The sequence below is a fragment of the Hemiscyllium ocellatum genome, chromosome 39, assembly GCF_020745735.1.
Source record: "Hemiscyllium ocellatum isolate sHemOce1 chromosome 39, sHemOce1.pat.X.cur, whole genome shotgun sequence".
Classification (NCBI taxonomy): Eukaryota; Metazoa; Chordata; class Chondrichthyes; order Orectolobiformes; family Hemiscylliidae; genus Hemiscyllium; species Hemiscyllium ocellatum.
The window spans coordinates 1,533,110-1,559,323 of NC_083439.1; the positions used below are offsets into that span (position 1 = coordinate 1,533,110).

Consider the following 26,214-nt stretch of genomic DNA (forward strand, 5'->3'; position numbering starts at 1 on the left):
AGGGTTGATGACCTGTGGGGCTGGACTGTGAGATCAAACCCCCACCTCCCCCAGTCCACCCCCAGTGCACCTCCCCCCCAGTGCACAGCGTGGAAGTGAGTGTTTAATCTCTTACTGGCAGAGCCAGAAAAACCCACAGATTAAATGAGAGACTTTGCAGAATGGGAAAAAAACCAAGAATTACCAACCCCATCTCCAACCCCATCTCCCCAACCTCATCTCCCCAACCCCATCTCCCCAACCTCATCTCCCCAACCCCATCTCCCCAACCCCATCTCCCCAACCTCATCTCCCCAACCTCATCTCCCCAACCCCATCTCCCCAACCCCATCTCCCCAACCCCATCTCCCCAACCTCGTCTCCCCAACCCCGTCTCCCCAACCCCATCTCCCCAACCTCATCTCCCCAACCCCGTCTCCCCAACCCCGTCTCCCCAACCCCATCTCCCCAACCTCATCTCCCCAACCCCATCTCCCCAACCCCGTCTCCCCAACCCCGTCTCCCCAACCCCGTCTCCCCAACCCCATCTCCCCAACTCCATCTCCAACCCCATCTCCCCAACCCCATCTCCCCAACCTCATCTCCCCAACCCCGTCTCCCCAACCCCATCTCCCCAACCCCGTCTCCCCAACCTCGTCTCCCCAACCCCGTCTCCCCAACCCCGTCTCCCCAACCCCGTCTCCCCAACCCCGTCTCCCCAACCTCATCTCCCCAACCCCATCTCCCCAACCCCATCTCCCCAACCCCATCTCCCCAACCCCATCTCCCCAACCTCATCTCCCCAACCCCATCTCCCCAACCTCATCTCCCCAACCCCATCTCCCCAACCCCATCTCCCCAACCTCATCTCCCCAACCCCGTCTCCCCAACCTCATCTCCCCAACCCCATCTCCCCAACCCCATCTCCCCAACCCCATCTCCCCAACCCCATCTCCCCAACCCCATCTCCCCAACCCCATCTCCCCAACCCCGTCTCCCCAACCCCATCTCCCCAACCTCATCTCCCCAACCCCATCTCCCCAACCTCATCTCCCCAACCCCATCTCCCCAACCCCATCTCCCCAACCCCATCTCCCCAACCCCATCTCCCCAACCTCATCTCCCCAACCCCATCTCCCCAACCTCATCTCCCCAACCCCATCTCCCCAACCCCATCTCCCCAACCCCATCTCCCCAACCCCATCTCCCCAACCCCATCTCCCCAACCCCATCTCCCCAACCCCATCTCCCCAACCCCGTCTCCCCAACCCCATCTCCCCAACCTCATCTCCCCAACCCCATCTCCCCAACCTCATCTCCCCAACCCCATCTCCCCAACCCCGTCTCCCCAACCTCATCTCCCCAACCCCATCTCCCCAACCCCGTCTCCCCAACCTCATCTCCCCAACCCCATCTCCCCAACCCCATCTCCCCAACCCCATCTCCCCAACCTCATCTCCCCAACCCCGTCTCCCCAACCCCATCTCCCCAACTCCATCTCCAACCCCATCTCCCCAACCCCATCTCCCCAACCCCATCTCCCCAACCCCGTCTCCCCAACCCCATCTCCCCAACTCCATCTCCCCAACCCCATCTCCCCAACCCCGTCTCCCCAACCCCATCTCCCCAACCCCGTCTCCCCAACCCCGTCTCCCCAACCCCGTCTCCCCAACCCCATCTCCCCAACCCCATCTCCCCAACCCCGTCTCCCCAACCCCATCTCCCCAACCCCGTCTCCCCAACCCCGTCTCCCCAACCCCATCTCCCCAACCTCATCTCCCCAACCCCATCTCCCCAACCCCGTCTCCCCAACCCCATCTCCCCAACCCCGTCTCCCCAACCCCATCTCCCCAACCCCATCTCCCCAACCTCATCTCCCCAACCCCGTCTCCCCAACCCCGTCTCCCCAACCCCATCTCCCCAACCCCGTCTCCCCAACCCCATCTCCCCAACCTCATCTCCCCAACCCCATCTCCCCAACCTCATCTCCCCAACCCCATCTCCCCAACCCCATCTCCCCAACCCCGTCTCCCCAACCCCATCTCCCCAACCCCATCTCCCCAACCCCGTCTCCCCAACCCCATCTCCCCAACCCCATCTCCCCAACCCCATCTCCCCAACCCCATCTCCAACAAAAGCACACTCACTAACCTTCTGCCGGAGTTTCTCTCCTTCCTCCTTACACAGCAACAGTTGCTTTTTCCAATGCTCTACATTATTTGTTGACTCCTGCAATGCAATGCTGAGTCGAGCGTTGTTCTCTCCCAAGGTTTGGAGTTCCTGCTCCCATTTCTTGGCAGCAGCAGACCTAAACAGAGAAGAAACATGTCACAATTTCACCCCCTCAAACTTACTTTCTGTGTTCTCAGCATCTGTTACAGCACCCTCAAGATTCAGATATGAACTAAAACAACAGGAAAAGAAAGCCCATATTTTAAATGTCAGCCGTTCTCATCCATGACGTCATTCCTCGTGTTCCAAACCAAACTCCTGGAAGAAGGCCCAATCCAGTATTAGAGAGAGAAAGCAACACAGCAAACTGTACAAGCTGCATTCACTTTATCTATAACTAATTCCCTCTGTGTAAGAATGCCAGGGATCCTCAGTTAGACCATTCAAACGATCAGGACCACAGCTGTGACCCACCTTACAGGCTCTCCTCGGGGCACAGTCTAAGCAGCAGATGAGCTCCAATACCCCTAAGAGACTGCTCAGGGCCCATGATGGACACGTTGAATAATTAATGTGAAGGCAGCTTCGCAATAGCAAGACACTCAGGATGGACACTCAAGGGGCTTCAAGACTCTGGAGTTTGAGATATGCCATGAAAATACTGACAAGCTGTTTGGGTGCTAATGATCTTCAAGTATTTGACCCTTGACCAAGAGAGGAGGATCACTGTCTGAGTGGATCTGATTCCAGAGGGACCTATAACAAGACAAGTGCAGATGGGATGGGAAAATGGATCAGGCGACAGAGTGTGTTCCAACTACTCAAGCTGAGTTACGAGTGAGAATGAATACTTCCAAAATCCCCAGCTATCTGCTGGTGATTCAGGGGACATTTCTACACAAGCTCCAAGCAGAAACAGCTGCTTTATTTAAAGGGAAATAAATAACAAAGTTTGAACCTATTGAAAGGTCATTGACCTGAAACATTAAACTCTGCTTCTCTCCACAGATGCTGTCAGACATACAGAGTATTGGCAGCACCTGCTGTTTTTATGTCAGATTTCCAGCATCTGCAGTAGTATTTTAGTTTTTCACAAGGCCAGGCAATTTGTTGGGAGATTATTGTAGGGAGTAAAAGGCGATGGTTAAAACCTCAGAATGAATTTCTCGATGATTGTCACAAATACACTTGAGGGTTGATCATCGAGGCCCCGCCACAATACTCAGGGAGGAATTAGCAACAAGTCTTTCTGAGATCAGAATGGGAACAAATCACTACATGGGATTCCCAGAATGAAGCAGAGGTCAAAGATCTACAAAGAGTAGGTTGTGTAATCTCCACCCGCACAGTCTCAGCCCAGTGGTACCCATATGTGGAGTTACTGTGCAAGGTCTGTTCTAGCACCCTGTGATGCAGGCATGCAGAGCCCTGGCTGTTCCCCTGTGATCCTCTCTCCTGTTTGATGGAGTGATTTATCTCACCCTTGAGTTGAGACTAATTTGATCCGGTCATTCTCATTCTTCAGGAGGCTCTCAATGGGAGGAGGACGCGTTGCCTTCTCATCGTCAGTTCCATTTACACTTGATGCTTGTGGAGAAGATGGGGTTTCATGGCTGGACTCCTAAATTGATTAGGAAAGAAGATAGAATGAGGAATTCAGGATCAGATGCAATCCTTAAACTTTGAGCCTGGCAAAAAATGGGTTGCAGAATTTACAAGACATTTGGTCCAACTGAGCTGTAACGGGTTTAAGCTCCGTATGAGTCTCATCCAAACTTTGATAAAACATAGACATTTAGAAAATAGAAGCAGGAGTAGGCCATTCGGCCCTTCCAGTCTGCTGTGCCATTCAATTTGATCATGGCTGATCATCTAACTCAGTCCCCTGTTCCTGCTCTCTCCCCATATCCTTGGATTCCCTTTATCACATAAACTATATCTGATCCCTTTTTTGAAAACATTCAATATTTTGGCCTCAATTGCTTTCTGTGGCAGAGAATTCCACAGGCCCACTATGCTGGATGAAGACCGTTCTCCTCATCACAGTCCTAAATGGTTTGCCCTATGTCCTTAAACTGTGACCCCTGGTTCTGGACAGCCCAGTCACCAGGAATATCCTTCCTGTGGTTAGTCCTAGTCCTGTTAGAATTTTCTATATTTCTATGAGATCCTCCCACATTCTTTTGAATTCCAGTGAATACAGTCCTGACTGACCCAGTCTCTCTTCATATGTCACTCCTGCCATCTCAGAAATTAATCCAGGGAACATTCACCACACTCCCCCGTTGCAAGAACATCTGTCCTCAGATAAAGAGACCAAAGTTGCACACAATACTCCAGATGTGGTCTTACCAAGGCACTGTTCAGTTGCAGCAAGACATTCCTCTCATGGACTCAAATCCTCTCACAGAGGTCAACTCACCATTTGCCTTCTTCACCACCTGCTGCCCTGCATGCCCTCCTCACCGTACCTACCTGCCCTTCTACCTCCAGGGGGTGGTGATATGCACAAAGTGTCTCTGATCTTCAGTACTTTCCAGTTTGCTCTTTGATCAGGTTTAGAAAATTACTGCCAGGGCCCCTGATTATCACCAGCCTTGCCTTCCTCAAAAGCTGTGGATGTACCTCAGCCAGGGTTCAGCAGATTTATCCACTTTTAAAGCTACTAACCTCTGTACTACCTTCTCTCTCTCTGACCAAGTAATAGTTTCCTCTAACACTTGACAGTTCTCTGTCCTAATATCTCTGCCAACGTTATCCTTTTCCTTCAATGTAATGTATTTATTGAGGATTATGTCCACACCTTCTGCACACAGATTACCTGAATGGTCTCCAATGAACCACACTCTTTCCCTCGTCAGCCTTCTGCTTTTTGTAGATTTAGAAAACCCTCTACCTGCCAATGCTCACTCATAAACTTTCTTTGCTTTCTTAATTTACTTTTTAAATTCCCCTGCATTTTTATTCACCTCTAGGGACTCTGCCATATTGAATCCTTGGTACCTACTATAAAGTTTTCCCTTAATCCTAACTGTAAATTGTATGACATCCAGGGTTCTCCGGTCTTGGTCCCACTCCTTGCCCTTCCAGGAACAGATTTCCCTTGTATTCTTGCTGTTTCCTCCCTGAATGCTTCCCACTACTTGGACACAGTTGTAACTAGATTGATGCACATTGATCAAATCAAGTAAAATTGGCCTAGCTCCAATTTAGAACTTTATTCCCAGCCCAACCTTATCCTTTTTCCATAACAATCCTAAATCGAACTGAGTTCTGGTCACTGTATCCAAACTGCTCTCCTACATATACTCCAATGTATATGCCTTTCACCTGTGCAGACTCATTTCCAAATATTAGACCCAGAACTCCTCCTCTCTGGGTTTTCTATGTACTGGATAAAAAAATTCTCCTGGATATAACTTAAGCATTTTGCTCTCTCTCTATGTTGCACACTATGTTAACACTTGGATAGTTAAAATCCCCTATTACTCATATCATATTCCTACACTTCTTAAATTCAAGAACAGCATCTTCCCCACTGTTATCAGACTTTTGAATGGACCTCTCATATATTAGGGGTGATCTTTCTCTACACCTTCTCTGTAGCTGTAACACTGTATTCTGCATTTTGTTCCATTAATCTGATGTACTTATGTATGATTAGCATGCAAAACAACACTTTTCACTGTATATTGGTACCATGTGACAACAATAAATCAAATCATAAATCTCTGAAATTTGAATTTATATTTACAGAGTCATAGAATCATGGGGTTAGACTGTATAAAAACAGTCCCTTTAGTCCAACTTGTCCAACATGCTGACCAGATATCCTAAACTAATCTAGTCCCATTCGCCAGCACTTGGCCCATATCCCACTAAACCCTTTCTATTCATATACCCATCCAGATGCCTTGTAAATTTTGTGATTGTACCAGACTCAACCACTTCCTCTGGCAATTCAGTCCACACACGCACCAACCTCTGCATGAAAATGTTACCCCTCAGGTAATTTTTAAATCTTTCCCTTCTCACCTTAAACCCATGCTGTCTAGATTTGGTCTCCACTATCCTGGAAAAAAGACCTTGTCTACTTACCCTAACCATGCCCATCGTTACTTTATGAACTTCTATAAAGTCACCCCTGAGACTCTGACACTCCAATATCTCTCTGTGATGTGAGAATGAAGGGCCAGAGCTCCCTAGACATATCTTAACTCATCAAAATATGGATCCTTGCTTTTATTTCAGCCGTACTGCTACTTACATATGGTGGCACAGTGGTTAGCACTGCTGCCTCACAGCACCAGAGACCTGGGTTCAATTCCTGCCTCAGGCAACGGTCTGTGTGGAGTTTGCACATTCTCCCCGTGTCTGTGTGGGTTTGCTCTGGTTTACTCCCACAGTCCAAAATGTGCAGGTTAGGTGAATTGGCCATGCTAAATTGCCCGTAGTGTTAGATGTAGGGGAATGGGTCTGGGTGGGTTGTTCTTCAGAGGGTTGGTGTGGACTTGTTGGGCTGAATGGCCTGTTTCCACACTGTAATAAATCTAAATCTACCTAGAAGCGCCTTGTTTATGTTAAAACACCATAACTCTATCACATACAGAAATTTGAATTAGAAATTCTATAACATTAACTATCTACACAAGCTTTTAAAACTGGACTTACAGCCCTAACAAATCAATATTAAGTCACAAGGACATGTTGAAAGATGTTCATATTATAGAGGAGGTGGTGTTTGGCATCTTAAAACAAATAAAGGTGGATAAATCCCTGGGACCTGATCAGGTGTACCTGAGAACTCTCTGGGAAATAGGGAAGTGATCGCTGGGCCCCTTGCTGAGATATTTGGATCATTGACAGCCACAGGCAAGGTGCTGGAAGACTGGAGGTTGCTTAATGTGGTGCCATTACTTAAGAAATGTGGCAGGGAACAATTAGACCGGTGAACCTGACACAAGTGGTGGGCAATTTGTTGGAGGGAATCCTGAGGGACAGGATTTACATGTATTTGGAAAGGCAAGGTCTAATTAGGGATAGTCAACATGGGTTTGTGCTGGGAAATCATGTCTCACAAACTTGATTGAGTTTTTTGAAGAAATAATGAAGAGGATTGATGAAGGCAGAGTGGTGGATGTGATCTATATGGACTTCAGTAAGGCGTTTGACAAGGTTCCTCATGGTAGAGTCATACAGATGTACAGCATGGAAACAAACCCTTCAGTCCAACTCATCCATGCTGACCAGATATCCCAACCCAATCTATTCCCACCTGCCAGCTCCTGGCCCCATATCCCTCCAAACCCGTCCTATTCATATACCCATCCAAATGCCTTTTAAATGTTGCAATTGTACCAGCCTCCACCACTTCCTCTGGCAGCTCATTCCATACACATAGCACTCTCTGTGTGAAAAAGTTGCCCGTAGGTCTCTTTTATGTCTCTCCCCTCTCATCCTCTAGTTCTGGACTCCCCCACGCCAGGGAAAAGACTTTGTCTATTTATCCTATCCATGCCCCTCATAATTTTGTAAACCTCTATAAGGTCACCCCTCAGCCTCCAATGCTCCAGGGAAAACAGCCCCAGCCTGTTCAGCCTCTCCCTGTAGCTCAGATCCTCCAACCCTGGCAACATCCTTGTAAATCTTTTCTGAACCCTTTCAAGTTTCACAACATCTTTCCGATAGGAAGGAGACCAAAATTGCACACAATATTCCAACAGTGGCCTAACCAATGTCCTGTACAGCTGCAACATGACCTCCCAACTCCTGTACTCAATACTCTGACCAATAAAGGAAAGCATACCGAACGCCTTCTTCACTATCCTATCTACCTGCAACTCCACTTTCAAGGAGCTATGCACCTGCACTCCAAGGTCTCTTTGTTCAGCAACACTCCCTAGGACCTTACCATTAAGTGTATAAGTCCTGCTAAGATTTGCTTTCCCAAAATGCAGCACCTCGCATTTATCCGAATTAAACTCCACCTGCCACTTCTCAGCCCATTGGTCCATCTGGTCCAGATTCTGTTGTAATCTGAGATAACACTCTTCACTGTCCACTACACCTCCAATTTTGGTGTCATCTGCAAACTTACTAACTGTACCTTTTATGCTCACATCCAAATCGTTTATGTAAATGACAAAAAGTAGTCGACCCTTGTGGCACTCCACTGGTCACAGGCCTCCAGTCTGAAAAACAACCCTCCACCACCACCCTCTGTCTTCTACCTTTGAGCCAGTTCAAATCCAAATGGCTAATTCTCCCTGTAGTTCGTGAGAGCTAACCAGTCTCCCATGGGGAACCTTGTCAAACACCTTACTGAAGTCCATATAGATCACAGCTACCACTCTGCCCTCATCAATCCTCTTAGTTACTTCTTCAAAAAACTCAATCAAGTTTGTGAGACATGATTTCCCACGCACAAAGCCATGTTGACTATCCCTAATCAGTCCTTGCCTTTCCAAATACATGTACATCCTGTCCCTCAGGATTCCCTCCAACAACTTGCCCACCAGCAATGTCAGGCTCACTTGTCTATAGTTCCCTGGCTTGTCCTTACCACCCTTCTTAAACAGTGGCACCATGTTTGCCAACCTCCAGTCTTCCGGCACCTCACTTGTGACTATCGATGTTACAAATATCTCAGCAAGAGGCCCAGCTATCACTTCTCTAGCTTCTCACAGAGTTCTCGGGTACACCTGATCAGCTCCTGGGGATTTATCTGCCTTTATGTTTTTCAAGACATCCAGCACTTCCTCCTCTGCAATATGGACATTTTGCAAGGTGTCACCATCTATTTCCCCACAGTCTACATCTTCCACGTCCTTTTCCACAGTAAATACTGATGCAAAATACTCATTTAGTATCTGCCCCATCTCCTGCGGCTCCACACAAAGGCCGCCTTGCTGATCTTTGAGGGGTCCTATTCTCTCCTTAGTTACCCTTTTGTCCTTAATGTATGTATAAAAACCCTTTGGATACTCCTTAACTCTATTTGCCAAAGCTAGCTCATGTCCCCTTTTTGCCCTCCTGATTTCCCTCTTAAGTATACTCCTACTGCCTTTATACTCTTCTAAGGATTCACTTGATCTATCCTGTCTATACCTTACAAATGCTCCCTTCTTTTTCTTAACCAAACCCTCAATTTCTTTAGACATCCAGCGTTCCTATACCTACCAGCCTTCCCTTTCACCCTGACAGGAATATACTTTCTCTGGATTCTCGTTATCTCATTTTGGAAGGCTTCTCATTTTCCAGCCGTCCCTTTACCTGCGAACGTTTGAAAGTTCTTGCCTAATACCATCAAAATTGGCCTTTCTCCAATTTAGAACTTCAAATTTTAGATCTGGTCTATCCTTTTCCATCACTATTTTAAATCTAATGGAATTACGGTCGCTGGCCCCAAAGTGTGCCCCCACTGACACCTCAGGCACCTGCCCTGCCTTATTTCCCAAGAGTAGGTCAAGTTTTGCACTTTCTCTAGTAGGTACATCCACATACTGAATCAGAAAACTTTCTTGTACACACTGAAGAAATTCCTCTCCATCTAAACCCTTAACACTATGGCAGTCCCTGTCTATATTTGGAAAGTTAAAATCCCCTACCATAACTACCCTATTATTCTTACAGATAGCTGAGATCTCCTTACGAGTTTGTTTCTCAATTTCCCTCTGACTATTAGGGGGGTCACAATACAATCCCAATAAGGTGATCATCCCTTTCTTATTTCTCAGGTTCCATCCAAAAACATCCCTGGATGTATTTCGGGGAATATCCTCCCTCAGTACAGCTGGAATGCTATCCCTTATCAAAAACCCCACTCCCCCTCCTCTCTTGCCTCCCTTTCTATCCTTCCTGTAGCATTTGTATCCTGGAACATTAAGCTGTCAGTCCTGCCCAACCCTGAGCCACATTTCTGTAATTGCTATGATATCCCAGTCCCATGTTCCTAACCATGCCCTGAGTTCATCTGCCTTCCCTGTTAGGCCCCTTGCATTGAAATAAATGCAGTTTAATTTGTTAGTCCTACCTTGTCCCTGCCTGCCCTGACTGTTTGACTCGCTTCTGTTCTCAACTGTATCAGTCTCAGATTGATCTCTCTCCTCACCATCTCCCTGGGTCCCACCAAACCCCCAACTCCCCAACCTCCACCCCCCCCTGCCAGTATATTAGTCTCCTTCCAGTTTAGGTACAATCCTTCCTTCTTGTACAGGTCACTTCTACCTCAAAAGAGATTCCAATGATCCCAAAATGTGAATTCCTCCCCCTACACACCAGCTCCTCAGCCATGCATTCATCTGCTCTATCCTCCTATTCCTGCCCTCACTAGCTCATAGCACTGGGAGTAATCCAGATATTACTACTCTCAATGACCTCCTTTTTAAATTCCTGCCTAACTCTCTGTAATCACCTTTCAGAATCTCAACCTTTTCCCTTCCGATGTCGTTGGTTCCAATGTGGACAATGACCTCTTGCTGGCCCCTCTCCCCCGTGAGAACATTCTGCACCCTCTCTGACACATCCTTGATCCTGGCACCAGGGAAACAACACACCATTCTAATTTTTCGTTGCTGGCGAAATGTCTATCTGTACCTCAGATTGGCGAATCTCCTAATACAATTGATCTCTTGGAACCTGACGTTACGCGCCCCCATTGCATTAGAGACAGTGTCAATACCAGAAACTTGGCTGTTCGTGCTACGCTCCCCTGAGAATCCATCACCCCCTTCATTTTCCAAAATAGCATACTTGTTTGAAATGAGTATAGCCACAGAACACACCTGGTAAGCAAAGTTAGATCACATGGAATACAGGGAGAACTAGTCTTTTGGATACAGAACTGACTCAAGGTAGAAGACAGAGGGTAGTGGTGGAGGGTTGTTTTTCAGACTGGAGGCCTGTGACCAGTGGAGTGCCACAAGGATCAGTGCTAGGTCCACTGTTTTTGTCATTTACATAATGATTTGGATGTGAGCATAGGAGGTATGGTTAGTAAGTTTGCAAATGACATCAAAATTGGAGGTGTATTGGACAGCCAAGAAGATTACTTCAGATAACAACGGGATCTTGATCAAATGGGCCAATGGGCTGAGGAGTGGCAGATGGAGTTTAACTTAAATAAATGTGAGGTGCTGCATTTTGGAAAAGCAAATCAGAGCAGGACTTATACACTTAGTGGTAAGGCCCTGAGGAGTGTTGCTGAACAAACAGACCTTGGAGTGCAGGTTCATAGCTCCTTGAAAGTAAAGTCATAGATAGATAGGGAAGTGAAGAGGGCGTTTGGTATGCTTGCCTTTATTGGTGAGTGCATTGAGTTTGGAGGGTAGTTTTGTGGCTGTACAGGAAATTGGTTTGACCACTTTTGGGGTATTGTGTTCAATTCTGGTCTCCCTGCTATAGGAAAGATGTTGTGAAACCTGAAGGAGTTCAGAAAAGATTTCGAAGGATGTTGTCAGGTTTGGAGTGTTTGAGCAATAGGGTAAGGCTGAATAGGCAGGGGCTAGATTAGAGTGGTGCTGGAAAAGCACAGCAGGTCAGGCAGCATCCGAGGAGCAGGAAAATTCACGTTTCGGGCAAAAGCCCTTTATCAGGAATAGACAGGGGCTGACTAGGCAGGAGCTATGTTCCCCTAGAGCATCGGAGGCTGAGGGGTGGCCTACAGAAGTGTCTAGAATGAACTGCCAAAGGAAGTGGTGGAGGCTGGTACAATTACAAAATTTAAAAGGCATCTGGATGGATGTATGATTAGGAGGGGTTTAGAGGGATATGGGCGAAGTGCTGGCAAATGGGACTAGATTAATTTAGAATATCTGGTCGACATGGACGGGTTGGACTGAAGGATTTGTTTCCATGCTGTACATCTCTATGACCATGACTAAGAGACAAGGGAGAACCACCCATCAATTACTGACCTGCTCACCTGTTTTGTCTCACTTTGGTTTTGTTGAACCAGATCCCCACCCCTTGCTCTGTCTCTTTCTGGGACTCCTCTGTGCTCACTGTTCCTTTCAGTATCACTGCTACTACTCCGAAGTCCCACACAGCTCCCCCTCCCCAGATCTATCAGTGTCTGGGATCTCTCCACTTCCCCTGATTCAATCTCCATGGCCCCACACAGTGTCAGCACCTATATCAGATGGACAGCAATAATGAGACTCCCTGTTAGCCTGAGCAGGAACCACATATCCCTGGAGCTCAGATTTTCTTTCTTATTTGGGATAGAAGCATCTTAGCTGGGCCCACACTGGAGACTCAATCACTCTGGTGAAAGGGAAGCGATCCTGCAGTCCATGTGGTGTAGGAACAGCCATGTCCTGTTCGTGTGAGAATTCCAGGGAATTCCAGTGATAATTTCGCTATCCAGGGCAGAATTACTTACACGAGAATGATTACTTGATGTTTCTGTTTTCTCCTGAGAACGATCTCTTGCCAGTTTCGCTGCCTCTTTAACTTCCTGAAATTTCTCTGCAAACTGCAAAACAGTGAATTTGAGTTATGGAGTGTTTGGGACTTTGTAATATTTAAACCTTGGCTGCAGGAGTCACAGGCAATTAAACTCAGCAAAAGCTTCGGGTTCCATCACAGCAGCTGTACAACCAATGAGCCAATCCCAATCGCAGTCATTCTCTTTACAAATCCCATTGAACCCATTTATTCTGTTACTTGGGTATTCGCAATCTTGAAAACATTTACTGACCACCTAAACTTTTCTGTTATTCTAAAACAATCTGAATTCTTTACCCCTTCGGCCCTCACAAAGAGTAAAAGCACTTCCATGACCACAAGTTCAGTTCCCCCTGGCCATGAGAAAGGTGCCACAAAACTGGGGTACATGCAGTGTGGTATTGGTTTTCAAGAAGGGAAGAATGGATAACCCAGGAAACTATAGGTCAATGAATCTAAACTCAATAGTGGGGAAGCTATTGGAAGCAATCCTGAGGGAAAGAATTAGCCTGCACTTGGAGAGGCAGCGATTAATCAAGGATAGTCAGCACGGTTTTGTTAAGGGGAGGTCATGTCTAACCAACTTGCTTGAATTTTTCAAAGAGAAAACCAGGTGTATCGATGAGGGCAATGCATTTGACATAGGCTACTTGGACTTCAATGCAGTCAGAAGTCACACAACATGAGGTTATAGTCCATCAGGTTTATTTTAAATAACACAAGCTTGCAGAGCTCTAAAATCTTGTGATTTCAAATAAACCTGTTGAACTATAACCTGGTGTTGTGTGCCTTCTGACTTTGTCCACCCCAGTCCAACACCAGCATCTCCACATCATGGCTTTTGAAAAGTCCCACATGGGAGACTTAAAGCAAAAGTAAGAGCCCATTGGATCCAAGGAAGTTTGGCTAATTGGATCCAGAAAGGGCTGAGTGGTAAGGTGCAGAGGGTGATGGCCGTGGAATGTTTTTGTATTTGGAATTCTGTGTCCAGTTGAGTCCCACAGGGATCACTGTTGGGGCCCTTGCTGTTTGTGGTATACATAAACGATTTAGACTTGAATGGAGGAGGGTCAGTTGGTAAGTTTGCAGATGTTCCGACAATTGGTGGGCAACTAGTGAGGCGGATAGTCTTAGATTACAGGAGAGTATAGACAGGCCGGTCAGTTGGACTGATTGATCCAGATTAATGTGAGGTGATGCATTTTAGCAGGTCAAATGAAGAAAGGGAATACATGATGAATAGTAGGACCCTGGGAAGCACTGAGAATCAGAGTGTACATGTCCACCAGTCCCTTCATTTATTGAGACAGCTGGATAAAATGGTTAAGACAACATGTAGGATGTTTGCTTTTATTAGTCGAGGCACAGAGATTATGTGGGAGCTGGACAAAACACTCATTAAACTGTTCTTAGAGTATTGAGTGCAGTTCTGGAATCCACATTATAGGAGGGATGTGATAGGACTGGAAAGAGTGCAGAGGAGATTTATCAGGATGTTGCCTAGTCTGGAGAGTTTCAGTTATGAAGAGAAATTGTCAGACTTGGGATTGTTTTTCTTAGAGCACAGGAGACAGAAAGAATATGATTGCGATGCATAAAATGATGAGGGGAAGCAATAGGATCGACAGCAAGCAATCTTTCCCCTTGGTGTAGGGATTGATGATCAGAGGCACAGGTATAAGGAAAGGGGAAGAAGGTTTACAGGCGATATAAGGAAAAACCATCTCACCCAGAGGCTGGTGGGAATTGGAACTCACTGCCTATGAGGGTGGTAGAGGCAGACAGTCCCTCAGCATTTAAGAGGTATTTAGATTCACACTTGCAATGTCAAGGCAATGGGCCAAGTGCTAGGAGATGGGATTAGAACAGTCAGGTGGTTGTTGTTGACCAGTGCAAACGTGATGGGCTGAAGGGCCTCATTCTGTGCTGTAGATCTTGATGACTATCTGGCAACCTGCCAAATATCTTGTCAGTTACAATTTGCATCTCCTCCCCCCCCCCCCCCCCTCTCACACTCACATATATGCCAGACAGTCACCGAGATCTACAGCACAGAATGAGGCCCTTCGGTCCATCACGTTTGCACTGGTCAACAACAACCACCTGACTGTTCTAATCCCATCTCCTAGCACTTGCCTTGACATCGCAAGTGTGAATCTAAATACCTCTTAAATGCTGAGGGACTGTCTGTCTCTACCACCCTCACAGCCACCACCCTCACAGCCATCATCCCCATACTTACCCCTCCCTCCAATACCTTCCCTCACACTTACATCAATCAACCCTCACTCCCCCTCTCCACAGACCCTTCAACACCCCCATCTAATTTTTACTGAGGCATCTTTATCTCCTGCCCCCCCCCCGCCCTCAGCTCCCCCCACACCCCATCCTCACCCTCTGTCCCTCACACCTCTCTATCCCATCCCCCAACCCTGCCTCACCTCTCCGCCTAGGTCAGATTCCTACCTTGGTTAATTGTTGCTCAGAAGAGAATCCCAGCCCGAAGACAGTGTTTGCTCGGCTGTCTGCCCACTGACCGAACTTCTGTGAGGTTTTTGTGAAGGTCATGTTTGGGGTGACAGTGCTATTTATGATTACCTGGCAGAGAGGTACAGAGAAAATCCCATCAAGACCAAAACTTCAAAACAGAAAATGATTGCAAGTTGTTTTTCTGTGCTCATTCCTTCACATTCAATTTCTTACCTCAATGCCAGGATCCAGGTTATTGTCACCTTGTTCCAATTGACCAGCACCAGGTTACCAATGTCAGTCTCAACTATCTCCTTCCCTCTCTCAGTTACTTTTCATCCAACCCCCATCAGGATTTAGGCACAAGAATCCAAGTGAAGAAAAGGGAATATCAATGTATGTGAAATCAGGAGACGGTGGGTTTGGTTGGACAACAGTTCAAATAGAAATGCAGCAGAAACTGTTAAATGTTAATCTTATTTAGCTGATTAAACTCAGACCATGCAAGTTTGGGCAGGGTGTTGCCATGGCGAAAGCAGGAAGGGTCATATACTTTCAATGAAAAATATTAAATACAGACAATTCCTTTTGCCTACAAAGAACAGAGCCCCATGTGTGAATAACTGCAGCTTCCAGCACACATAAATGCAAGATTCTGCAAGTCTGACTCATAATCATATCATGGTTTCCAGAGTGTAGTCAGGATTATTTCGTAAATGCTGTCCCATTTCAGAATCTCATCTAATGTTTAACATACTGTATGTTGAGTTTTAACAGACATTGGTTGACTGAGTATGGTCATCATACTGCCTGCTGCGGACCGAAACTCTACACAATACTCCGTCTGATGAAGGAAAGCATGCCGTATGCATTCGTGACCACTGTACTGACCTGCGTTGCCACCTTCAGGGAACAATGGACCTGAACACCCAGATCTCTCTGTACATCAATTTTCCCAGGACCTTTGCATTTATCATAGAGTTCACTCTAGAACTGGATCTTCCAAAATGCATTCCCTCACATTTGCCCAGATTGAACTCCATCTGCCATTTCTCTGCCCAACTCTCCAATCTACCTAGATTCTGATGTATTCTCTGACAGTCCCCCTCACTATCTGCTACTCCACCAATCTTAGTGTCATCTGCAATCTTGCTAATCAGACCACTCAAACCTTCCTCCAAATTATTTATGTATATCACAAACACTAGTAGTCCCAGCACGGATCCCTGTGGGACACCACTGGTCACAGGTCTCCATTTTGAGAAACTCCCTTCCACTACTACTCTCTGCCTCCTCTACCATCCAATCAGTTCTCTAACCATCTAGCTAGCACACATTGGACTCGATGCTACTTCGCCTTCTCCATCAGTCTACCATGGGAACCCTATAAAACTCCTTACTGAAGTCCATATATATGACATCTACAGCCCTCGTCAATCAATTTTGTCACTTCCTCAAAGAGTTCTACTAAATTAGTAAGACATGACCTTCCCTGCACAAAACCATGTTCCCTATCACTAATAAGCCCATTTTCTTCCAAATGTAAATAGATCCTATACGTCAGTATCTTCCCTACCACTGACGTCAGGCTCACTGGTCTATAATTATCTGGAATATCCCCGCTACCCTTCTTAAACAAGGGAACACCATTAGCAATTTTCCAGTCCTCTGGGACCTCACCTGTGTTCAAGGATATCTGTTAAGGCCCCAGCTGTTTCCCATCTCACTTCCCTCAGTATCCTGGGGTAGATCCGGTCGGACCTGAAGACTTGTACACCTTAATATGTCTTTTTGAATACCCAACACTTCCTCCCACCTTATGCCGACTTGACCGAGAGTAATCAAACATCGATCCCTAACCTAAACATGTGTCATGTCCCTCTCCTCTGTGAATACGGACACAAAAGTACTCATTAAAGAATCTCACCCATTTTCTTACTCCACTCATAACCTTCCCCCTTTGTCCTTGAGTGGGCTAACTCTTTCTCTAGTTACCCTCATGCACCTTATATATGAATAAAAGGCTTTCGGACTTCCCTTAACTCTGTTTGCTAAAGATATTTCATGACCACTTTTAGCCCTCTCAATTCCTCATTTCAAATTGATCCTACATTCCCAATATTCTTCCAAAGCTTCATCTGTTTTCAGTCTCCTAGACCTTATGTACACTTTCTTTTTCCTCTTAGCGAGACTCACCATTTCACCTGTCATCTATGGTTCCCTAATCTTGCCATTTCCATCCCTCATTTTCACAGGGACATATCTGTCCCGCAATCTAATCAACCTCTCTTTAAAAGCCTCCCAAATATCAAATATACCTTCAAACAGCTGCTCCCAATCCACATTCCCCAGCTCATGGCGAATGTTGCTATAGTTGGCCTTCCCCCAATTTAGCACTCTTCCTTTAGGACCACTCTCATCTTTGTCCATGAGTATTCTAAAACTTACGGAATTGAGATCACTATTCCCAAAGTAATCCCCCACTGAAACTTCAACCATCTGGCCGGGCTCATTCCCTAACACTGGGTCTAATGTGGCCTCTTCCCGAACCAGACTATTTACATACTGATCTAGAAAACCCTCCTGGATGCTCCTTACAAATTCTGCTCCATCTAACCCTCTAACATTAAGTGAATCCCAGTCAATGTTGGGAAAATTAAAATCTCCCATCACCACCACCCTGTTGTTCCTACATCTTTCTATAATCTGTTTATATATTTGTACCTCTCTCACGCTCGCTGTTGGGAGGCCTGTAATACAGCCCCAATATTGTTACCGCACCCTTCCTGTTTCTGAGCTCTGCCCATATTGCCTCACTGCTTGACCTCTCCACAGTTCCCTCCTCCAGCACAGCTGGGATATCCTTTCTGACCAGTAATGCAACTCCTCCACCCCTTTTGCCTCCCTCTGTATCCTGCCTGAAGCATGGATGTCCTGGGATATTTAATTGTCTATCTTGCCCTTCACTCAACCAAGTCTCAGTAATAGCAATATCATCGTACTCCCAGGTACTAACCCAAGCCCTAAGTTCATCTGTTTTACCTACTATACTTCTCACATTGAAACAAATGCACCTCGAACCACCAGTCCCTTTGTGTTCATCATTTGCTCCCTGCCTACTCTTCCCGTTAGTCATGCTGACTTCATTTCTAGTTCCTTACAGGCTTTAGTTACTACCTGTTTACTGTCCCCTAATCTTCTCATTTGGTTCCCATCCCTCTGTCACATTGGTTTCAATCCTCCCCAACAGCGTTAGCAAAACCACCCCCAAGAACACTGGCTCCAGTCTGCTCCAGGTACAGACCATCCAATTTGTAATAGTCCCACCTTCCCCAGAATCGGTCCTAATGTCCCAAAAATCTGAACCCCTCCCTCCTGCACCATCTCTCAAGCCACTCATTCATCCTGCCTATTCTTTCATTTCTACTCTGACTAGCACGTGACACTGGTAGCAATCCTGAGATTATTACCTCTGAGGTCCTACTTTTTAACTTGGCTCCTAACTCCCTAAATTCTGCTTGTAGGACCTTATTCTATTTATTACCTATATAACTGGTGCATATCGAAATCAAGATCAGATTATTAGTTGGGTTTGTGTGTGATTAACTTTCATATGTTGTATATTCACACAAGACCCTGTTCTTGGAAAGCAAAGGGAATCTGTCCATACATTGTGCCTTTTAAATTGAGCACAGGGTCACAAAGATGGTCGATCCCTATTACATTTCCCATGGCAAAATCTGACCAATCAGAGTTGACCTGCATGGTCCCAGATACTTCAGCTAACAAGGGTAACAGTTCACAATTTCTGTCACTTCCCTATTTTGATATTCTATTCTCTTTGAAACTAAAGGCCAACATTTCACTTGCCTTGCCTATTACTTGCTGAACTTGCATACCAGTCTCTGTCCCAGTGTTTGCAGTCTTTCTTCATTTAAATAATATTCAGCTTTCTTTTTCCTGCCAAATTGCCCATTATTTTCCATCTGCCAACGTTTTGCAAATTCATTGTCTATATCCCTCTGCTGACTTTGTATCATTCTGACCAATTGCCTTCCCAACTGATTTTGTGTTATTTGGTGATTTGCAACTGGGTGATCACTTTCCTCATCCAAGTCATTAATATATATTGTAAATAATTGTGGTCCTAGCACTGATCCCAGTGTCCACTAGTTATTCACGATGGGTTACCATCCTTATCCCTCTGTTTTCTATTATTTAGGAAATCCCCAATCCATGTTAATGTATTAACCTAATACTGTAGGCTCTCATTTTATTAAGTAGCTTAATGTGTGGTGCCTTATCAAATGCCCTCCGAGCAACTGAGGTAAGTGGCTAATGGTCTGTACCAATGGTGTTGGTTGAGGAGTAACATTGTCTTGAAAACTGGGTGGGTGGCCACATTGTGGTGGTGGATAATCTGAGAGTCACTGAACAGTCAGTGTTGAATTGAACCTTGTTCCCCGACCCCAGCTTTGTTGACACAGACATATCCATTCCACCAATTCTTAAATCCATCAAGAAAATTCCCACACTCTCATTTTTCAAGATTGATAGAAACAGGCATGGAGACAAGAGATTAAATTAAATTGCCTCCCTCTCTATACTGTCTGAAGCATGGATGTCCTGGGATATTTAATTGCCTGTCTTGCCCTTCACTCAACCAAGTCTCAGTAATAGCAATATCATCGTACTCCCAGGAACTAACCCATGCCCTAAGTTCATCTGTTTACCTACTATACTTCTCACAGTCCATAAATTATTAATTGGTTCAGGAGGGCACAGCAATTGTCAACTTTCACCTGTGATGGGCTGCACCCACTTGGTGAAGCTCTGTGGTGACTGGTCCCATGTTCAATCTGCTAGCCTTTATATGAAGCTCCAGACGGTAACAGGCCCAGCTTCAGTCTTGAGTGTTTGCGTGGGAGAGGACAATCAACATTTGATTGCCAACAAGAGAATTTAGTGGTAATTTCTTATCCTAGTGGCCTGGTAAACACACCCAAAAACTGATTCAACCATTTCCCCTCTCCTTCCCACCCCCTCCATAAGGGCAGCTGCTAATCACCGAGCTCCCCTGTTACCGGGAGCAGGCCTTACGGTGAGCAGAATGATTCCAGTCCCATCTATTTCTGCACAGAGGATGTCCTGTGGCCCTCCTACTTAAATCAAACACAATTCACTGCAATTCTGCAGTATAAAGCCATTTTTAGCTTAAAGATATTGCATTCCTCTGTTTGGATGTTAGCACGTAATGTGATGTAACCATGGTAACCTAACAAGAATCAAATTATTTTCAGGCACCCAGTTTTGGCCGAGTTTCTGTTCAGATTAAATCTAAACTCGCCTGCAGCCTGGTGATAACTGCTTCCAAATCATGCTGTTTTTACACAAATGCCACCTTTAATGAAACTGGAACACATACACTCGAGTATCACCATTACTGTCAAATCCTGCAGCTTCCTTGATCTCAGCTGTTGGGTTTACCCTCCTACTCTCACACCCTCCACATCGCACTCACCCCATCCCCATTGCTCTTCCAATCATCCTCCCCACTATCTCCCTTGCCCCCTCCTCCTCACCCTCCACATCACCTCACACCATCCCCATCACCCTCTCACTCTCCCCATCACTCTCACACCCTCCCCATCACTCTCACACCCTCCCCATCACCCTCACGCCATCCCCATCACCCTCGCACCCTCCCCATCACCCTCACGCCATCCCCATCACCCTCACGCCATCCCCATCACCCTCGCACCCTCCCCATCACCCTCACGCCATCCCCATCACCCTCACGCCATCCCCATCACCCTCGCACCCTCCCCATCACCCTCGTGCCATCCCCATCACCCTCGCGCCCTTCCCGTCACCCTCGCGCCCTCCCCATTACCCTCTCACCCTCCCCATCACTCTCACACCCTCCCCATCACCCTCACGCCCTCCCCATCACCCTCGTGCCCTCCCCATCACCCTCACGCCATCCCCATCACCCTCGCGCCCTCCCCATTACCCTCACACCCTCCCCATCACTCTCACACCCTCCCCATCACCCTCACACCCTCCCCATCACCCTCACGCCCTCCCCATCACCCTCACGCCCTCCCCATCACCCTCACGCCCTCCCCATCACCCTCGTGCCCTCCCCAGCACCCTCGTGCCCTCCCCATCACCCTCGCGCCCTCCCCATTACCCTCACACCCTCCCCATCACTCTCACACCCTCCCCATCACCCTCACGCCATCCCCATCACCCTCACACCCTCCCCATCACCCTCACACCCTCCCCATCACCCTCACGCCCTCCCCATCACCCTCGTGCCCTCCCCATCACCCTCACAGCCACCCCATTGCCCTCCCAATTCCCATCCCAAACCTCAATTCCTAAAGTTCTGGGTAATGGGGCCGCAATTCACTGAACAGGTCAGCAGCTGGGAACAGGATCGGAGATATGGAATCAGCAACTACCAGGACAAGGTATTCCTGGGAAAAACGTGAAGCTGTGAAAGGGAAATGGCAGTAAATAGAGTTCACATTGATTCACCAGCATCTTCTCCAAGGTAACCTGGAACAGGAAAACCTTCTGGGTCTGACAGTGACACTGCCCCCAACCCTGTGAACAAACACAACATTGGAAAGCCTGGGGGATTGGAGTCTCAAGGGTCATGGCTTCAGCTCGGATCATAGGGGTTGGGAGCAATGAGTACAGTTGGGTTGGGAAGATTTGGGACCTGGCTTCAGATCCTACCAATGGAGCTAAAAGTGAATTATCCACTATCTACTGGCAGAGTATGAATGGAATACTCTCCACTTACCTAGATGGGTGCAGCTCCAACAACACTCAAGATGCTCAACTCGCAAGATCTAGGACAAAGCAACCCCCATTGATTGGCACCACATCCACAAACATCCACTCCCTTCACCACTGATGCTCAGTAGCAGCAGTGTGTACTATCTACAAGACGCACTGCAGAAATTCACCAAAACACCTTAGCCAGCACCTTCCAAACCCATAACCACTTCCATCTAGAAGGACAAGAGCAGCAGAACCATGGGAACACCACCACCTGCAAGCTCCGTTCTCTATCAATCCCCATCCTGACTTGGAAAGATATTGGTGTGCCTTCACTCGGTCCTTCTGAACAGCATTGTTGGTGTGGCTACACCAAATGGAATGCAGCGGTTCAAGGCGGCACTACCTTTTCAACAGCAACAAGGATGGCCAGGGAAAGATGGCCAAGATACTGAGGTCCACATTCTGTGAAAAGAACATCGAAAAGGAATTTACTTCATTCAAAACATTACTGGGGCTACTCTCCCGTGATGTCATTGACACTGGGACAGCAGGTTCCAAGCTCACCCACTTCAAACTGCTTCTGTTTGAGGGCACACCTAGCCGGCTGCTCCCATCCAATAGATCCCCCACTCGCACCCCACACCCAACAGCAACAACCAACATCACCTCCTGTCCATGTGCAGTGCCAAACCCTCACCCTTCAATAATGCCAGCTCCTCACCTTGGTTCCATCCACACTAATGATGCGGTAACTGTTCCTTGTCCCATCATAGAAATAGGAGACAGCGAGAGCCTGTTTTCCTGCCGGGACCCAGTTCTTCTTGGTGGCTGGGTCAATCTGGAAGACGTGTGCTCTGCTGGTGAAGATCGGTTGTTCTCTGTAATGAAGGAGAGGGAGAGAAGCAGCCATTGAGTTGATGTTAGTTGAGATGCTGCAGAATGGAGCCGATTATGGAGCACACTTTACAGAATCAGTCTTTTCCCTGGAGATTCTGGTCAGTTTGCTCCAAGGTTCAGACTCGAAATCTTTTCCGACTCAGCATTTAGCTGCAACCCTACTCTATTACTGTCTGCACCATGTGACTGAGACATGACCTCAGAGCAGGTTCTGGTCCCATAAGTGCTCTCATTACCCATCGCTCCACAGCAACTCGACACCATTAACCCAGCAATGGCCTCTGAGAATGACCTGCAGTTGGACAGAGTCAAACAAGACCCCCATCGGACACCATGTGACTCATCACTCTCACACAAATACATCACTAGTTGCTTCCAGCTGCTGTTTATGTGAAGCTGCTGTTCAGACAAGTAAATAATTCAGATAATGAGTCAGATTATTTTCAATTCTGCACGGCATTAAATATTAACACAGAAGGAAACAGAGAGAGAGAGAGAGTGAGAGTGGCTGGTGGTCATCACCGGAGAAGCAGCGTTTCCAATGGATAACCAGCCCACCCTCAGAGGACCTCAGGGAGCCGGTCCTCCCTGTAATTAAAGGCTAAAGGGGTATGGGGGTGTGAGGGGAGGGGGAGTGTTGGGAGAAAGGGGGAGCAGTGGGCAGATGGGAGTGAGAAGGGGATAATGAGGTACAGTACTTAACCATGATTCAACTGTTACCTCCCCCACCTCTGCCAGGTGGGAACTTAGAGTTTCACACACAGGGTTAGGTTAAATTATGGCCACATTGAAGACTGGATTGGATTGGATAACGCAGAGCCGGAATTGAAGGGATGTTGATACAAGGGACCATGGGCAGTGTTGGAGGTGACTGCGAAGAGTTGTCTGTGTGGAGAGATGGTCTGTTGTGATAACGTCACTGGATGAGTAATCCAGAGGCCCTGGCAAATGTTTTGGGGCTATTACCAGAGGTTCAAATCCAACCCACTCCCCCACCTTTAGAAGCTGGAAATTTAAATTTAATTCATAAATCTGGAATGAAAAGCTATGTTATCATAGTTTGTTGTAAAAATCCACCTGGCTCACTAGTGTCCTTTACCGAAGGAAATCGCCCATCCTTACCTGGTCTGACCTACATGTGTGACTCCAGAGCCACAGTAACATGGGTTACTCTTAACTTCCCCAGAAACGGCCAATTCCAGGGCAATTAGAGATGGACTGAAAATGCTGGCCTTGTCATAGACACTCATATCCCAGGACGGAATATTGAAAAATAAACCTGGCACAGCTGTACGGGCCAGCTGGCCTGGGTGCCTGCCACAGTTACCAAACACGATGCATCGCACCTGAAAATGTCAGCAGAGAGCGAAACACAGCAACCAACTAACACAGCACCGTTCAGGAGCAATGAGTGGCTGTAAATGAGCTTCACTCAGCAAGTTCTGAATTACAACTCAACAGCTGGTTCGGTGAACTGGCCCATAGTGTTCAGGGATGGGTAGATTAGGTGCATTGGTCAGGGGTAAATATCAGATCATAGGGTAGGGGAATGGGCCTGGGTGGGTTACTCTTCACAGGGTCAGTGTGGACCTGTTGGGCTGAAGGGCCTGTTTCCACACTATAGGATTCTCCCTCTCTCTTCCCTGTTCTCCTCCTCCCCACCAGCTCCCAATCCAAAAGCAACATCAGCAACAGGATGCAGTAACTGCTGAGAGTGGGAACATTATCTCCAACTTCTTATTTCCCTGCTATCAGGAAGAGGAGCCAAGATTCCCTCACAAAAAAACACTAATGGGAATCCTAATATTAGTAAATTAATTGAGAACGAGAAAACTTAAGAACACAGGAATGGAAATTGCTGGAGAAACTCAGCATCTCTAGCAGCATCTGTGGAGAGGAAGCAGAGTTAATATCTGATCCAATTACCATTTGTCAGAACTGCAACTGTGCTTCCTTGTTTTATTGTATAAGAGCAGGAGTGGGACATTTGATCCTTCAAGCCTGTACCAGTATTTAATAAGATCATGGTTGATATGATTGTGCTCTCAGCTCCACCTTCTTATCCACCCCCTGTAACTCTCAGCTTCCTTGACCAGGAAGAATATGGCTAACTCAGCCTTGAATATCTTCAATTACCCAACCTCCATGACTTTTCAAGAAGGAAAATTCTAACAACCCTCAGAGAGAAAACAGAAGTCCTCATCAGCATCTCAAAAAGGAGACCTCCTATTCTTAAACTGAGTTCTAGTTCTAGTCTCGCCCACAACAGGAAATATGTCTGTATCCTCAGTATTAAGGCCCCTTGGGTTTTTATGTTTCAATACAATCACTTCCATTCTCACAAATTCAATGGGCCCAGACCCAACCTTTCGTCACTGGAGAATTCCTTCATCCCAGGAACCAGACAAATGAATAACCTCAGAACTGCTCTAACACAAATTATATTCTTTTTCAAGTAAGGAGTCCCAAATTATGACATTGATCCAGATGTGGATCCACCAATTTAGTAGAGCCACAGAGATGTCCAGCAGAGAAACAGACCCTTCGGTCCAACTTGTCCATGCTGACCAGATATCCTCAGCTAATCTAGCCCCATTTACCAGCACTTCGCCCATATCCCTCTAAACCCTTTCTATTCATATACCCATCCAGATGCCTTTTAAATGCTGTAACTGTACCAGACTCCACCACTTCCTCTGGCAGCTCATTCCATACACGTACCCTCTATGTGAAAAAGTTGGCCTTTAGGTCCCTTTTATACCTTTCCCCTCTCACCCTAAACCTATGTCCTCTAGTTCTGGACTCCTCCACCCCAGGGAAAAGACCTTGTCTATTTATCCTATCAATGCCCCTCATGATTTTACAAACCACTATAAGGTCACCCCTCAGCCTCCGCGCTCCAGGGAAAACAGCCCCAGCCTGTTCAGCCTCTCCCTATAGCTCAAATCCTCCAACCCTGGCAATATCCTTGTAAATCTTTTCTGAACCCTTTCAAGTTTTATATCATCTTTCCGATAGGAAGGAGACCAAAATTATTCCAAATTATTCCGCAATATTCCAACAGTGGCCTAACCAATGTCCTGTACAGCCGCAACATGACCTCCCAACTCCTGTATTCAATGCTCTGACCAATAAAGGAAAGCATACCAAACACCTTCTTCGCTATCCTATCTACCTGCAATTCTACTTTCAAGGAGCAATGAGCCTGTACTCCATGGTCTCTTCGCTCAGCAACACTCCCGAAACACAGCAACACTTACCATTAAGTGTATAAGTCCTGCTAAGATTTGCTTTTCCAAAATGTAGCACCTCGCATTTATCTGAATTAAACTCCATCTGCCACTCCTCAGCCCATTGGCCCATCTGATCAACCTGAGGTAACCTTCTTCGCTGTCCACTACACCTCCAATTTTGGTGTCATCTGCAAACTTACTAACTGTACCTCCTATGTTCTAT

At 46.7% G+C, this 26,214-nt stretch overlaps 1 protein-coding gene across 1 annotated transcript in view; it reads right to left on the reverse strand.

Moving 5' to 3' along the window:
* homer2 (homer scaffold protein 2) overlaps positions 1 to 26,214 on the reverse strand; it is an 86,873-nt gene that overhangs the window by 7,858 nt on the left and 52,801 nt on the right. Inside the window, exons 2-6 of the mRNA XM_060852821.1 lie at positions 22,583 to 22,739; positions 15,064 to 15,195; positions 12,533 to 12,625; positions 3,633 to 3,772; positions 2,131 to 2,287 (exon numbers count right to left, since the gene is read on the reverse strand). Of these exons, the coding sequence (XP_060708804.1) occupies positions 2,131 to 2,287; positions 3,633 to 3,772; positions 12,533 to 12,625; positions 15,064 to 15,195; positions 22,583 to 22,739 (679 nt within the window). The remainder of the gene's footprint in view (positions 1 to 2,130; positions 2,288 to 3,632; positions 3,773 to 12,532; positions 12,626 to 15,063; positions 15,196 to 22,582; positions 22,740 to 26,214) is intronic.